The sequence below is a fragment of the Elephas maximus genome, chromosome 3 (genome assembly GCF_024166365.1).
Source record: "Elephas maximus indicus isolate mEleMax1 chromosome 3, mEleMax1 primary haplotype, whole genome shotgun sequence".
NCBI classification, from domain to species: Eukaryota; Metazoa; Chordata; class Mammalia; order Proboscidea; family Elephantidae; genus Elephas; species Elephas maximus.
Window position 1 is genome coordinate 148,576,571 of NC_064821.1, and position 15,938 is coordinate 148,592,508.

At 48.3% G+C, this 15,938-nt stretch overlaps 1 protein-coding gene across 6 annotated transcripts in view; it reads left to right on the forward strand.

The window, feature by feature from the left end:
• The window catches only part of BCAR3 (BCAR3 adaptor protein, NSP family member), a 250,806-nt gene that overhangs the window by 218,586 nt on the left and 16,282 nt on the right, over nucleotides 1–15,938 (forward strand). For 5 of the 6 annotated variants that reach the window (XM_049879745.1, XM_049879744.1, XM_049879743.1 and 2 more), the window contains 4 exons: nucleotides 2,110–2,238; nucleotides 4,948–5,390; nucleotides 9,404–9,507; nucleotides 10,596–11,248. In XM_049879745.1, the coding sequence (XP_049735702.1) occupies nucleotides 2,110–2,238; nucleotides 4,948–5,390; nucleotides 9,404–9,507; nucleotides 10,596–11,248 (1,329 nt within the window). The other variant, XM_049879747.1, reaches the window with a different exon arrangement.

Consider the following 15,938-nt stretch of genomic DNA (forward strand, 5'->3'; position numbering starts at 1 on the left):
TCATCTCAGGGTATTTGTTCGTTCAGTAAACAGTGAGTGCCTGGTAAGTGCAGGCGTTGCTCCAGGGCAGTGGTGAAGAAAGCAGATGGGTTTCTGCTCTCGTGGAACTTACAGTCTAGCAGAAGGCAAGACTAACGATAAACCAACAATAAAGGTGGCCAGTTGACAATCAACATTCCATACTCAAGTCTTTCCCAAGGGCTGCCTTCAGATGTACCTGTATGTAATTAACCATCCATGCAGACAGTGGCAAGCATTGCTGTCCAAGCCAAGCATCCTGGGCAGTCAACATCAGTGTCTCTTTGATCTGAATTCAGCTCCGCTGACACTTCTGAAGTGCTTGCCGTGTATGAGGCAGTGTGGAGAAGAGGAGTGGGAGGAGGAGGGGGAGAAGTAATAACTAGTACCCAGAGCCCCACCTTGAAAGTGGTCCCTGCACCCCTTTCAGCCAACGTGCACAGAGAGTCTAGAGGATAAGAATCCAGTGGTAAAATCCCAAGTTTATTTTCATTTTCTTTGGTGGAGAAGGATTGGGGGCTCTATTCTTGCTGAGGTACAAAGCAGTATGATGAGGAATAATTTTGTTGTTCCTACAGGCTTTTGGAGGACCAGGTGAGGGACCTGGGAAAACACAGGGACAACTCAGGGTCAGGGCCTCTTCCTGCTCTCATTCATGCGACCCTCAGTGAGCTGCTCCTGAGCCTGATTTGGCTGGGAAGTGGGCTGGTGTCCCAGTTCAGTTCACATGTTGTAAGTGGGTGTAGGTTCTAAATTAAACCTGGAGACAACATTGCCCACCCAGAACTCCCAGCCCTGGCCACCATGCAATGCCCTAGACCAAGGGTTCTCAAACTAGTTGAGATGAAGGACCACTTTTCTGTTTTAAGTTTAAATTCCCGATCAGTCATAAAAATGAAATGTTAGAAAAATGAAATGAGAAAGACATTCGTAAGTATCGACTCAGATTTCTGTTTTTAGGTTCAAGAGAGGTGAAATCACTCTGTCACATTGCTCCAAAAGTTTCTAAAGGCTAACCCGGCTCCAGTACTTGAATTTGCCAGTAGTGAAGAATTCAGGGCCTTCACCACCAGCCCAGGGCCGGCACTTTGGGCAGCACCGCCCTAGAGGCCTAGAACTGAAGGCCTGGCAGGGACTGCCGTCCTTCCCAGCCCCACGCTAGGACGATTCTGACCAAGAATGAGGAAGCTCTCCCTGGGGAGAGAGCAGTCCGGTCTGAGAGACGTGCCTCACAGCCCCAGATATCTCTCTGTGGCTGCCCCCCACCTCCCCCCTCCGCCGCCTTGCCCAGCACCCCCATGGCTTTTTGTCTTTGTTTTTAATTTTATTGTGGTAAAATATATACAAGAGAAATCTTGACATTTTTAAGTGTACAATTCAATGACATTAGCTCCATTTTCACCATACCCTGCAGCCATCACCACTATCTTATTTCCAAAACTTTTTCATCGCCCCAGACAGAAGCTCTGCACTCCTTAAACAGTAACCCCCCGTTGCCCCCGCTTCAGTCTCCGCTAACCACTAATCTTTCTGTCCGTGTGCATTTGCCTGTCGTAGCTGTTTCACGTAAGTGAGATCGTATGGTGTTTGCCCCTTTGTCTCTGACTTATTTCCCTCAGCATAATGTTTTCAAAGCTCATCCATTTCATAGCATGTATCAGACTTTTAGTCCTTTTTAATTGCTGAATACTATTCCATTCTTTGGATATACCACATTGTGTTGACCCGTTCATCTGTTGATGTGTTGTTTCTACCGTGTGGCTATCGTGAATACTGCTGCAATGCACATTGGTGTATCCCTGTGTTTGTGACTGCTACCTGAGTAGAATGATAAAAGAACAGCTCAGCCATCTCTCCTATCATCATCCCCATGCACTGGTGGAAATTTTATTACACACTTGCAGCCAGAGAAATGAAAGTTCACTGCGAATTGTAATCATTATCCAGGCTCCCCTACCTGGATACGGCTTCCAGTCTATACCGGTTTGATTAGCATAGCAGTCAACCAGCGAGGCAGGCAGTTGTCTCCACTGGCTGGCACAGCCTGGCCTGGCCTGGCAGGGTGAGGTCACTGTTAACTCTTTATTGCAGTTCTCCAAGGAGAGGCATGCCATGGACAGGACCCCCGAGAGGCTGAAGAAAGAGCTGGAGGAGGAGCTGCTGTTGAGCAGCGAGGACCTGCGCAGCCACGCCTGGTACCACGGCCGCATCCCCCGACAGGTACCTGCTCTCCTCCCCCCCAGCGCCCACACTCTTCTGGCAACGCCTAGGTTGAGGACACTACGGATCACACTCCCAGGCCACGTGGGAGTGAGCCTGTGTTTATCCAGTAACAAACACTGCAAAGTGGCCTGCAGTGACTTCACTTAGGCTCGTCTCTAAGGAGACCATGGGAAGAGCTAAGGTCAGGAATCTAAAGTACATTTCCACACACTCGTTAAGTGGCTGAAGGACAAGCAAGTGTCACTGTGCCCCTAAACTGAGTCACAGGAGGTGGCAGCTACAGGGTTGGTAACCTGAAGAAACAGGAGGCCAGAGCTGCGTTCAGATAATGGAACCCTTGGCCAGCAGCCTACAGCCTTATACCTGCAGGAGCCAGCTTGCTTTTTAAGGGAGTGGCTTAATTTCAGGTGAAGAGGGGGTATCACAGGGGCAGATGGCACAGAACAACAAAGTTGCCTCTGCCCTAGTGAGGCCAACAATTTATTTACTCTCTCCATCCCTTCCCTACCTGACCCCAGATCCAGGGATGGGGAAGAAGAGGGAATTATATCAGTGACCACAGACTCCTGGCCTAGAATGTACATTGCGTAATTGTCATTTGGCTCATTTCCGTGAATAATTTTTTTTTTATAATTCTTTTAATAGTATTAGAAATTGAAAATAGAGCAAGCCCAAAGAATTGAGATATAGAATTACCTAGGGCTTTATTGTAAACCTGATTTAGCCAATCATTAACCCAGCACAACATGATAGGAAAGGGTGTGTGGGGTGGAGGAAGGACTTCGTAGTATAAAAGATGTTTACAGTGGCAGACTTCTCAGCATTGTTGAAGACATCATTTTTATTCTGGCCTTGTTTTTTTAAGCTTGAAATTTATCGTGGAAATTATAGAGAGCACGAAAGAAGAAAAGTAAACTCGAACCCCTAATTCTCCCTCCCAGAGATAACCATGATGAATATTTTGATATATATCCTCCCAGACTTCTCTAAATCAATTATGAAATCATATTGCATATTCTCCCGCCCCCCCGCCCCCCACCTTTTTTTCTATTGTGGTAAATATATAGGTAGCAAAACATTTACCATTTCGACAACCTTCACATATACAGTTCAGGGACATTTAAATATGTTCACTACCTGATCTGTTTTTGTAGACCATTTTCTTCCCTTCATGGGAATTTTCTTCACATCCTGAGAATTTTTCCTGTTAAAAATTACTCCTCTACAGCACTCTATGTTGTATGTGTGCCTGTAGAACTCACATACCACAATTAATTCCTGGGCATTTGGGAGGCTTCTAACACCTTAACCGCCATCCTTTAAGTTAACTACTGTGTTCATACCTGTACTTACTTCCTCAGGCTAAATTCCAAGAAAATGGAATTTCTGAGCGAAAACATATTTTCAGGCAAAGACACAATTTTAAAACAACCATGGTGACATACCATCCTAAGGTAACAGAGTCATATACTATTGATCAAATGTTGGAATGTCTTGAAAACTTGTCAAAGTTTATAAGACTGATTGTTTTTCATTACCATGATCATAAAATTTTTTTTTTACCATTTGCCATTGGTGTACATTTTTATCTATACAGCATTTTGGAATGTATAACTGGAGATTGTAATAATCATAGCTATAGCTAACACTTTACTCCTTTAAGTCCTTCTAGCTACACTATAGGTAATATTATTATCCCCACTTTACAGATGATGTATCTGAGCCACAAAGAGATTACATAATTTGTCCAAAGTCACACAGTGGGGCCAGCATGCCAACCCAGGTAGTCTGGCTACATAACAACCGTGCTACACCACAGTATAGATTCTCCTTAGACTGTAAACATCACCATCATCATAGTCAACTATTTTTGACGGTAATGGATTTGGTTTGTTTTTGACTGTGTTCCAGACACTGTACTAGGTGTTTTGCATATATTATGCTGCATAATCCTGACAATAACTCTGTGAGAGGAGGGAGCCTGACTGACTTTGTTCCAGGCCCTCCAGAGAGTGAGCGGTGTGGTCAGAATCCACACAGGAATCTCTGATCCACGTACAGTACCTGGTCTCCCCTGTGTGTGGCATCCCTGTTCCCCATCAGCCAGGCCTCGAGAGGGAGGTCTTAGGGGTGGGTTCTGAGGATGACCTATAGAATCCAGCAAACACCCTCCTTCTCCTTACTCCACGTGCTGGAGAGGGAAGATCAGAACCACCAGGCACACATGACTCATTTCTGCCACCTTAGTTCCTTCAGGTCTTTGTGTGAATGTCCTCTTCTCGTGACACTCTCCCTGACCACCCTGTTTAAAAGACAGTCCCCACCCCCCTCCCAAGCACTTCCTATCTCCTTCCCAACTTACTTTTTCCTTAACTCTACAGCATCTGGTATTCCATACATTTTGCTTATTTATTCTCATTCAAATAGAAGTGCTCCACTAGAAACAGAAGCTCCATGAGGGTAGGGACCCTAGCATCCCCAGTGCTTAAAAGACTACCTGGCACATAGTAGGTGGTCAGTAAATAGTTCTTGCATGAATGATTGGATCTTCTAAGAATTTGACAGTTGAGAAAATAGAGCCAATTGAAGAAGAGCTGTGAGAGCATTGCCTTGTTGTTCTAGAAAAGTGGGCAGCAATACAACTTGGTAAACGGAGTGAGCATAAGCTTGTCCTTCTGACTCCCAGCTCGCTGTTTTGTCCCCAAGGTGTCAGAAAACCTCGTGCAGCGAGATGGTGACTTCCTGGTCCGTGACTCTCTATCCAGCCCCGGAAACTTCGTCCTGACCTGCCAGTGGAAGAACCTCGCTCAGCACTTCAAAATCATCCGGACGGTCCTGCGGCTCAGTGAGGCCTACAGCCGCGTGCAGTACCAGTTTGAGATGGAGAGCTTTGACTCCATCCCCGGCCTGGTGCGCTGCTACGTGGGCAACCGCCGGCCCATCTCCCAGCAGAGTGGAGCCATCATCTTCCAGCCCATCAACAGGACGGTGCCGCTGCGGTGCCTGGAAGAGCACTATGGTACCTCCCCGGGCCGGGCTCACGATGGCAGCCTCGCCGAGGGACGGCTGGAGGTGGCCAAGAGGCTGAGCCTCACCATGGGCGGTGTACCTGCCCGAGAGCAGAGCTTGGGCAGGGGAAACCTCCTCAGGTGGGTCAGCCTTGCTGTCGGGACCGTGAGGGACCCTGTGAGGATGCCCAAGTTTAGTTTGGCAGGTGAAGATCTCACCCGGGAACAGGGAAACAAGAAAGGATACTGATTAAAAGGCAAAGAGTTCAGTTCTGTCCAGTGAGGCAGTGCATGATCAGTTTGTGATTGAGTTGTGCAAAAAATAAATGGTGCAGGAGCTGAGGAAGGGGGAGGCCAGATGGTTGGAGAGACTTTGTGAAGGAGGTGGGAATGAGCGGTCTGAAGGCTGGGGAAAATTTGGATAGAAGCTGCAAAGGGGAGGGCGTTCCAGGCGGGGGGCACGGCATGAGCATAAGTGTGCAGAAAGGTAAAGGAGCTTGCAGTGAATAAATTGGGTATAAGGGAGTGGGAGGGGACAGGTAACCCTGGCCTGATGACCCTGATCATAGCAGCCTTAATGCCAGGTGTAGGGGTCTGAGGAAGCCACAGAGACTTGACCTAGTGAGCGTGGTGTCCAGAGAAATGAACAACAATGTGCAAGAGGAGCAAGGAGAGAGAGAGGAGGCAGGAAAGCCAGCTAGTGAGTCCCAGGGGCCCAGGCTTGGAGAGGAGAGAGGAGGGAGGGTCACGAGATTCTGGAAACAAGGCTTCCCAGCAGCATTCTGCATACTAGGACGGTTCGGGAAGGGAAAACAGGGGCCCACAGGGGTGTCCAGGAGCGGGTGGACTTAACAGGAAAAATGAGTGGTTTCATCTGAGATACAACTGTGGCCTTGATGAGAGCCAGTGTCCAGCAAACAGTTTTGGGGTTCAGGAGGGATTTAGGACTAAAGCTTGGATTCGGGCTTGGTCTTCATGGAAAGGTTGAGTCATGAAAACAGATGGTATTTCTAAGATAGAAGATGTAGAGAGCCTGACAGAAGCAGTGTGAACCTTGAGGAATGTGAGAGAAAAGGGCACAGAGAACTGGGAGGAAAACCAGGGCTTTACAACATCACAGAGTTAAGAGCCCTCATCCTGCTGTTGAATATCAGTGATGGTGCCCTGAATTTTTATAGGACCTGCCTTTCATGGGTAGTCCCTGGGTGGTGCCAACAGTTAACATGCTTGCTGCTAATTGAAGGGTTGGTGGTTTTGAGGACACCCAGAAACACTTTTGAGGAAAGACTTGGCGATCTACTTTTGGAAAATCAGCTATTGGAAATCCTACGGAGCACAGTTCTACTCTGACATACACGGGTCAGCATGAGTCGGAATCAACTGTTCAGCAATTGGTTAGATGTCCCTGGGTGATGTAAACACTTAGTGTGGACTACTAATCTAAAGGTTGGAGGTTTGAACCCACTCATCAGTGCCACAGGAGAAAGACCTAGAGATCTGCTTTTGTGAGGATTATAGCCAAGAAAGCCCTATGGAGCGCAGTTCTACTTTCTACCATATGGGGACTCCATGAGTCAGAATAGACTTGATGTCAACAGGTTTGAGAGGACCCCAGCTCCCCTTCTTCGGCTCCCCAGCTTCTAGGCTTATACACTTAAACCAACATGTTTACTCTACTCACTACTTTTCTTTTTGGGACTGGGAAGAAATGTCATGACCTGTAGTTTCTAGATGGTAAAAATTCAGAAGCAAAATACAAAGCTCTATGAGTAGCACAAATTGTTTGTCTGTGCGCTACCTGTAAGGCTCTGGTACGTTTTGATCAGTATTTGCTGTGGACCCAGGCTGCCTGGGCTCAAATCCAGGCTCCACCACTGACCAGCTGTTTGTCCATGGGCAAGAGACTTAACTTCTCTGTACCTCAGTCTCTTCGTCTGTAAAGATGAGAGGGTTAAATGAGGTAAGTTATGCCAAAGCCCTAGAACAGCACCAGCACATAGTAAGTTCTGCCACCTCATGTGTGTCAGAGTAGAACTATGCTCCACAGGGTTTTTCAATGGCTTATTTTTTGGAAAAAAAATTGCCAGACCTTTCTTCCGAGGCATCCCAGCCAGGAACTCCATAAGCACCAAAACCCATTGCCGTCTAGTGGGTTCTGACTCAGAACAACCTTATAGGACAGAGTAGAGCTGCCCCATAGGGTTTCCAAAGAGTGGCTGGTGAATATGAACTGCTGACCTTTTGATTAGCAGCAAGCTGTTAACCACTGCACCACTTGGGCCAGGAACTACATAAAACACCAAAAAAACCAAACCCATTGCCGTCTAGTGGATTCAGACTCCTAGCAACCCTATAGGACACAGTAGAACTGTCCCATAGGGTTTCCAAGAAGCAGCTGATGGATTCGAACTGCCAATCTTTTGGTTAGCAGCCGAACTCTTAACCACTGCACCACCAGGGCTCCTTATCACTAGGTAAACGTTAATGATAATAATAACTTATTATCTGGAGGGTAGTAGAGTGTTAGACTCAGGACAGTTGCAGGAAGGGAGGCAAGAACTGATATTTAGAAATTCTCCCTTTCATAGTACTAAGACTAGACTTGAGATATATTGGACTTAAAAATATAAAAGGGAACCTTCTGTTTCTTTGGGAAGTGAGGGTTGGCTGCTCAACCGTCAAAGCCGGGAGTTAAGGACATGAATTTCAGAGCCAGGGCATATTTCAGCAAGGCGGCAGAATACTGCCCTCAGCGACCCTGGTTTAAAAGAAAGGAAAAAAAAAATTTTTTTTTTTTTTTTTAAGGTACGGAATGAAACACCGAGAGAGTCGAGGAAACAGGCCTAACAGAGCCACTTTTCTTGCAGCCCTTTGCAAAACAGAGCCTTCTGAGCCCTGTCACTACTTAGCACAGGCAGGCAGCCCAGAAATGTCTGAGCGTGGGGGAGAGGTGGGCTCAAGGAGAACGACTGCCCCAATGGCCCGTCGCCCTGCCCCGCAGCCCTTCGGTGGCTCCCTCACGTAAGCTCCGGGCCTCGGGGCACTAGGCCGCCGCCGCCCTGACGTCGGGCCCGCTGATTGGCTGGCTGGTGGAGGCTGCCCCTGCCCAGGTGTGCGCGCTCAGCCAGGTTGCATTCCAGGCCCGGCAGTTCTGGGCCCGTGGAGTCTGACCGCCTGTGCCGATCACTGCTTAAATATCGCCTCTCAGAAGCCATTTCCTTTTGGAATTTGCCCTCTGTCCTGCCTTATCTCTGAAGGGTTTACTGGAATTTCTCTGTTGCTGGGAGGTTTTTTTTTTCCCTTTGATGCTTGCAAAGGTAGGAAAGAACTTCCCGATTTCTGTAACATAAGAATGTTTTAAGCTTGTGGGAGTTAAAGTTCTTGACACCTTTGCTGGGGCAGTGCTTTCTCCTCTAGCAAAAGGGAGATTGTGCTGCTTGGTGCTAGCTAGAGACACTCCAGTTTGAACTGGAAGGGAATACAAGGAATAATAGCGAATGTGTCAGAAGTCACGGCCCACCTGTTCCTCTGAAGACTGTGCAGTGTGTCTCAGTTACCGCTTAGTGATGGTGCTAGGTCTTTCCTTTTCCCAGCTCAGCAGGAGGCTTCCTGTGGGTCCCCCCAAGTGCAGCCTGGAGTATGGGTATGTCAGCTTCCTGGGGTGATCCTGTAGCTTACTTGGGCAATGCTGAGATTTGCAGTGAAATGGAAATTTCCCCACAGTTTCTTTGCTGAGTAGGACAACTATGACACTGTGAAGCCATTGTGGGAAACTCATGTTAGTTAAACAAGTCATTCCTCTGGGGTCTGTAAGTAATTTTAGGCTCCGTTAAAAGTACACATTCCAGTTCATCAGATTTTCCTGAGAGTATAGGGAAATTTTTACCCAGCTCTGTTGGACAGGATGGAAAGGCTCAGAGGAGGCATCCTGAGGCTAAATGCGATTGGTCACGGGGAATCGGAGATGGAGCCCACGGCTCAATCCTGTTATTAATCGCCTCCGTCAGTCATTTCCTCCTCCAGCAGACATTCCTTTACGGTTAGGGTATGCTGTAGCACTCTCATCCTGAGCAATGTTTTTAACTTTCCGTGACGCTGCCTAAAAGCTTTATGATTTAATGACAAGTCTCTGCTCCGTTTGTCTTTTGCTTCAGGAATAAAGAGAAGAGCGGTAGCCAGCCAGCCTGCCTCGACCACATGCAGGACAAAAGAGCCTTATCCCTCAAAGCCCACCAGTCGGAAAGTTACCTGCCCATTGGTATGTCTTTGGGGGTTTTCGGGGAGGAGGAGGACAGTGTGACCCTGGTTTCCTCCACACTCTTTCTCTGCTCCATCTAGTCAGCTAATTTAAAAGTGGTATCCGGTTCTACGCCTGCAGGCTGGAGGGCAAGGGTTTTGTAGAGGCACTTCCAGATGCGAAGCACTGAGGTGGATGCTTTGTGTATGCTAACAGCTAATCCTCAAAACAAGGCTTCAAGGTGGGCATTGTTATCCCCGTTTCATAGCTGAGGAAACTGAGGTACAGGGAGATTAAGTCACTTGTTCAAAGGCACCCAGCTGGTAAGTGGCTGAGCCAGCATTTGAACCTACATTTTCCGATTCCACGCCCATTTGCTAACTGGTCGTCATGACCAATGAGCCCAATTTCATAGCCCCCTTCCTGGGCAGAGGGTGGGGCTCCAGGCAGAGCAGCCGGCTAGAGAGACCCCTACCCCCCTTCTCTCCATTCTCCTCTCACGGTAGGAGAGTGGGGGTGGTGTGGTGCAGGGAACATCTGGGAAGCGATTATATTAGTAGGGCAGTGAGGGTGTTTCATTATTTTTATAACTGACCTTGCTGGGGACCACAAAGTAGTTTCCTGGTGCCTCTTTGTAAACTACTGCTGGACATCTATATGGATTATGTCAATGTCCTTTTCTCCCTTCTCTGCCTCTCGCTGTCTCTTTAAAGCTGGCTGGGATCAGTCCTGGCTTTGAAAGTGACTCAGGGCCTTTTACAATATCTGCCTCAACACTTGCGTTTCTTTGGGCAAGATGAGATTATTCACTAAGCTCTAAGCCATGTCTTTTTCTGTTCTGACTGTGCCAGCCTTCAGTGACCATAGGATGATGTTACAGCCCAGTTTCCGGCAGTCACTGGGATTTGAAGCTGCCCCAGAAGTGGAGTGGGACCCACTCGAACCTCTCAATTGCTCTAGATTGGGAGTGGGGAAATCATACTAAGAATTTTCTTTTAGGTGTGAAAGTGCAAAGGCAGTATTGAGGGCTGAGGGCCTGTCACTCTAGTTTTGTTTGTTTTGTGTCCTCCACACAACTGAGCTGTTTCTGCCCCTCTTGTCTTTCACAGGCTGTAAGCTGCCCCCTCAGTCCGCAGGTGTGGACACAAGCCCATGCCCAAACTCACCCGTGTTCAGGACGGGCAGCGAACCTACCCTTAGCCCGGCACTGGTTCGGAGGGTCTCGTCGGATGCTAGGGTAGGGGAGGCACTGAGGGGCTCAGACAGCCAGCTGTGCCCCAAGCCACCCCCTAAGCCTTGCAAAGTACCCTTCCTCAAGGCTCCGCCATCCCCATCCACTTGGCTCAACCCAGAGGCCCACTACTGTGAACTGAACCCAGCCTTTGCTACAGCCTGCGACACGGCAGCAAGACTGCCCTCATGTGCCCAGGGCAGCTACGTGGAGCTGCTGACAGCCAGGCAGAATGGCGCCCTGGGTCCCCGGAACTCTGGCATCAGCTACTTGATCCTTGATGACGATGATGGGGCAAGACCTTGGGAGCCACTGGCAGCACAGACGGACAAGGGACAGGAGGACAAGGGCGAGTTTGTGAAGCCCATCCTGGAGACTGACTCCTCGTTCAGGCCTAACGACTTTGAGTCGAAGCTCCTTCCTCCTGAGAATAAGCCCCTGGAAACAGCAATGCTGAAACGTGTAAAAGAGCTGTTCAGCAACCGCGACCCCAAGGTGATCGCCCAGCACGTGCTGCAGATGGACTGCAAGGTAAATGCAGGGGCAGCCATGGTTTTGCTCTGGCTTTGGAAAGGCTGGAAGAGGGATCTGTCTGGGCCTCACTCAGCCTTACCCTTTGAGTACTTTGCTCATAGGAAAAATCTGAAGATAACATGGGTGTGGGATTTATTTAAGGGGTGGGAACCACAGGCCAGGACAACCTTCACCCAGGCAGGAAGCTTGTGAAATTCACCTTGGGCAGAGGGCACACCTGCTTCACACACATACACACAGGTACACACACACAGACACACACAGACACACACACCCACACACACCCACTGGTGTCAGGAGTAGCTGCAGAATCCTTCCTCTTCTACTTGGTGCTAGTTTAAAAATTCCCCTCTGGCCATCAGAACAGGTAAAGCTGAGTCTAAAGGACAGCAGATTGTAGGTGAAAATGTCGTTTCTGGAGTAGTGGAGCCTGGTTTATTTTTAATTTCATTATTTTATATTTATTTATATTGCTATCAAAATGATCTCTGGTATAAATAAGCATTTTTTAAAGTTATCTTGATTTTTTAAAATAAAGAATACTTATTCAATTTAGAAAATCATAAAATACAGATTCAAAGAAAAGGAAAAAATTAAAATCACACAAAACCACTTTGCTGATGATAACTAGGTTTACATTTTGTTGTATGCAAACAATGTTACATGTATTACAAATAACAGTAACTGTAACCTGTTGCCATCAAGTCTATTCCGATTCATAACGACCCTATAGGACAGAGCAGAACTGCCCCATAGGGTTTCTAAGGAGTGGCTGGTGGATTCGAACTGCCAACCTTTTGTTTAGCAGCCGTAGCTCTTAACCACTATACCATCAGGGTTTCCTGTATTGATACATGTAAATAATTGCATATGTATGTGCAGAAATGGCACCAGACTTGTACATACGGTTCCCAACACCAAGTCTTTCGTTGAACTATCTTTCCATGCAACTAAATAAATACATGTTTACATCATCATCATTTTTGATAGGAAGCATTTCATTTAGATGAGGATGGCTTTTGTTCATAGGTGGCTCCCAGGCGGCCTCACCATTCAGAGGGATAATTCTTGATCACTGGCATTTCAGGCAGAGTGGGCTTGGTAGAGGCCTTTGAATGAAAAATCAGGCCTTGCTGGGTGCCACTGAGTCAGTTCTGGCTCATAGGGAGCCTGTATTGCAGAGAACTGTCCCATAGGCTGTAATCTTTATTGGAGCAGATCGCCAGGTCTTTTCTCCTGAGGAGCAGCTGGTAGGTTTGAAACACCGACCTTTTGGTTAGTAGCTGAGTGCTTAACCATTGTGCCGCCAGGGCTCAGATCAGGCCTTAGTGAGATTTAAAACTTTTTCATCTTTAGCTCGGTTAAGTCAATTAGCTCCAAAGGTCAGGGCTTGCTCAGGAAATGGGTTTTCCTTCCTAGGTCATGAATCGTGGCAGGAAGTCCAGTCTTTGAGCACTCCCCCAGGGAGGTCCCTAGGGAATCAAGGGTTCACAGGGAGGGGGCATGGAGGCCTCCCCAAAACAGTCTTGAGCCCAGAAGATCAGACAGTTGCCAGGTGTCCTGAGAACAAGAACTTGAGGGACTACTAGGGACCACTTAGGCAGCTTATCTGGTCCATGCCTGCAGGGGGTGGGGGAGGTGGTGATGAGGGCTGTTGCTCCTCTGCCAGGTAGGTCCCCAGAAGAGAATCAGGGAAGGGCAGGGGCGGATTAACCAGTAAACACGGTGTGCAGCTGGCTTGCACTGAGCAAGGTCCATACTTGCTAATCTCTAGTGAGCAATTTCACATGGGTTTCACCACAATTTTGTTACTAGTTAAGCTAAAAACTATTGTCTGGTTTTAAGAAGACTTCAGAGGATATTTTGGTTTAAGGTTTAAAGATTATCTCAGGGCAATAGTTTCAGGGCCAGAGCCCCTTTTTTTAAAATCAGGAGATTCATCCTCCCCGTGGCTCTGCGCTTCTTAGAGGCAATTATGGAAATCCTGTCCCCTTGCCAGTGATGAAGGAAGGAGCACCAGCTCAATTCTTGCCCGAGAATCTTGAGGACAAGTCAGCTGGGGGTCCTGGGAACAACTTCTCATTCCTATAAAGACACACAGGGGGAAGGAGTGTCTCTTCTGCTGGGCGTGTGGTGTCTGGATGCAGCAGCCACCTTGCAGCCCTGAAGGGATCTGACCTGAGAAGAACTTGGGCTTCTTGTAGCCACTGAGCCACTGAATTGGCCTGCCAGGAGCCATCTCCCCCAGGTTACTTGTGGGGTGAGATGATAAATGTCCTTATTATTACACCCACTGAGTCAAGGCTTTCTATATCTTGTGAGTTAAAACCAATTCTTCATCAAAACATTTAAAGCAGGGAGTCACATGATGACAACATGTTAAAAAGATTCTTCCAGGGATGTAGGGAGGTAGATTGGAAACCCTGGTGGCGTAGTGGTTAAGAGCTATGGCTGCTAACCAAAAGGTTAGCAGTTCGAATCCACCAGGTGCTCTTTGGAAACCATATGGGGCAGTTCTACTCTGTCCTATTGGGTTGCTATAAGTCAGAGTTGGCTCAACGGCAATTTTAGTTTTGTTTTTATGTGGTGGGAGACCAGTGAAATTGTGTACTGCAGATTGGTGGGAAGGCACAATTGGGTCTGCACATACCTTGCTTATTGGGTAAGGGGATGCACTGGAAGAAGGGCTCATCCATGTGATCAGCTGGGCGTCCTTGGGCAGGGCTCACAGGTGGTCAGATAACTTGCCGTGGTTAAATCCTTACCTCACTTTACAGTGAGCTAAACCTGCTTGGGCGGTGAGAGGATTGAGGATTTCTCTTCCAGGGATTAAATCATGCTGGGCCTTGGATCTGAGAAAGAACCAAGCCAGCAGGCCAGGAGTGAGAGTCTAGTCTAGCATGAACCTGCCTGGGCTCTCACCATCAGATGCCCATCGTAGAAACGTGGGCCCAGGTTTATAAAACAGCGTAATTCCTGGGAGGCTGGCAGAGGTGCCCCTATCATTCTTCCTTCTGGCGTTAGGAGGAGGTAAGATGCCTGCCCACTCTTGGCAGGACAGTCTGGAACCTTCCCACCTCCTTTGGCAGCCACGAAGCCAGAGCCCTAGTCTCTTCTCAACTCAAAGACCTGCAGCCAGTCCTCTTGCTGCTCTGGAGAACCCCAGGGAGAGGGGCTGCACTCGGAGCCCCCAGGCATAAAGGCAGAGCCTGGAGTAGGAGCAGCTGGACTCTGCCTCCCCGAGACCCCAAGGGCAGGGCTGTGTTCAGTCTTCCCTCCTCCTCTCTCCAGTCCACCACCATTTCCTTACTTTCTTCCTGGAACCGCTGGCTTTAGGACGTTGCTAACAACCAGCTTTTCTAAGAGGGAAATAAAACAAGAGTGGTTGTTCCCCACCCCCAGTACAGCAGCAGCCCAGACAGAACCCTTTGGGAGCCCAGGGCTGATGCCCAAAAAGGCCACTGGGACAGTGGGTAGTGCTGGGCTACTGCCCAGTACAGGGTCCAGCCCTCCCCCCTATCCCACCCAAGGGACTGGCTAGGGTCAGGGCTGGGGTGGAATGTCCAGTGAGTATTTACAAATGAGCAATGCCCTGGCTTCCCTCACCCAATTCCCAGAGTACACATCCATTCTCTAAGCTACTTTTCTTCGCTCATAGCTAGGAGCCAGCCCAGTGGTTAAGAGCTCAGCCTCTAGGTTTGAACTGCCTGAGTGTGAACCCTGCCTACCATAAGGCTACGAGGGCTTGAGAAAGCTACCTTCCTTTCCAGGTCTTTCTCTCCCCATGTTATTATAAAACCGGGTTAACAATACCGGTTCCCTGAAGTGGTTCTGAGAATTGAATGAGATGATGCAGGTAAAGCCCTCAGCACTGTGCCTGGCCAGATGTTTATGTATGTAAATGTTGATTAGTGTATTGTATCTAGCCTTGATTGAGCGCACCCTGTGGGCCAGGCCAGGCCATGTCTCTGCCCTGGAGGCGCTGCCTGCCTGGTAGGGGAAGGCTCCAGTGGAGTGGGTAGTGAGTCAGGAATGGGGACCACAGTCCCGGGGAAAATGCTTAGCTGGGAAAGCACGGGAGCTGTTGGGCCTTTGAGGCAGGGCCTCTATGGGTTTGGGATGGCATATGTAAGATGAGTTTTGAAGGCTGAGTTGGAGCTGACTGGATGAAGTATGCAGAAAGCATCTTCCAGGCAGCGTGCAACTGCATGTCAGAAACCATGGCGGGAGGGATTGGTTTTACAGAGGCACTTCATTCTGTGGAGAGATGATGGGGATAGGGCAAGGGTAGGGGAAGGCTGATGGTTCTCTCCTTCAGTGTTTTTAAATCCCAGCTTGCAGGCTGGGGCCAGGTTCTGCCTTCAAAACACTTTACAGTCTCAAATTGGCAACAGCAACTCAAAAGTTAGATAGGAACCCTAGTGGGCAGTAAGTTTATGTTAACAGTGGAAAAACAACTCAGAAAAGGAGGGTGAGAATGATTGTACAACTCAAAGGATGTAATCAGTGTCGCTGAATTGTACATGTAGAAACTGTTGAATTTGTGTATGTTTTGATGTGTATATTCTCAACAACAACAACAACAAAAAAGCACTTTATGTTCAGTGAGGGAGATAGCGTGGTAGGAGGGTGGGAGAGACAGTGAGTGGGGCCAGGCCATTTCCCTATGTTTTAGAAGGCCCCTTGG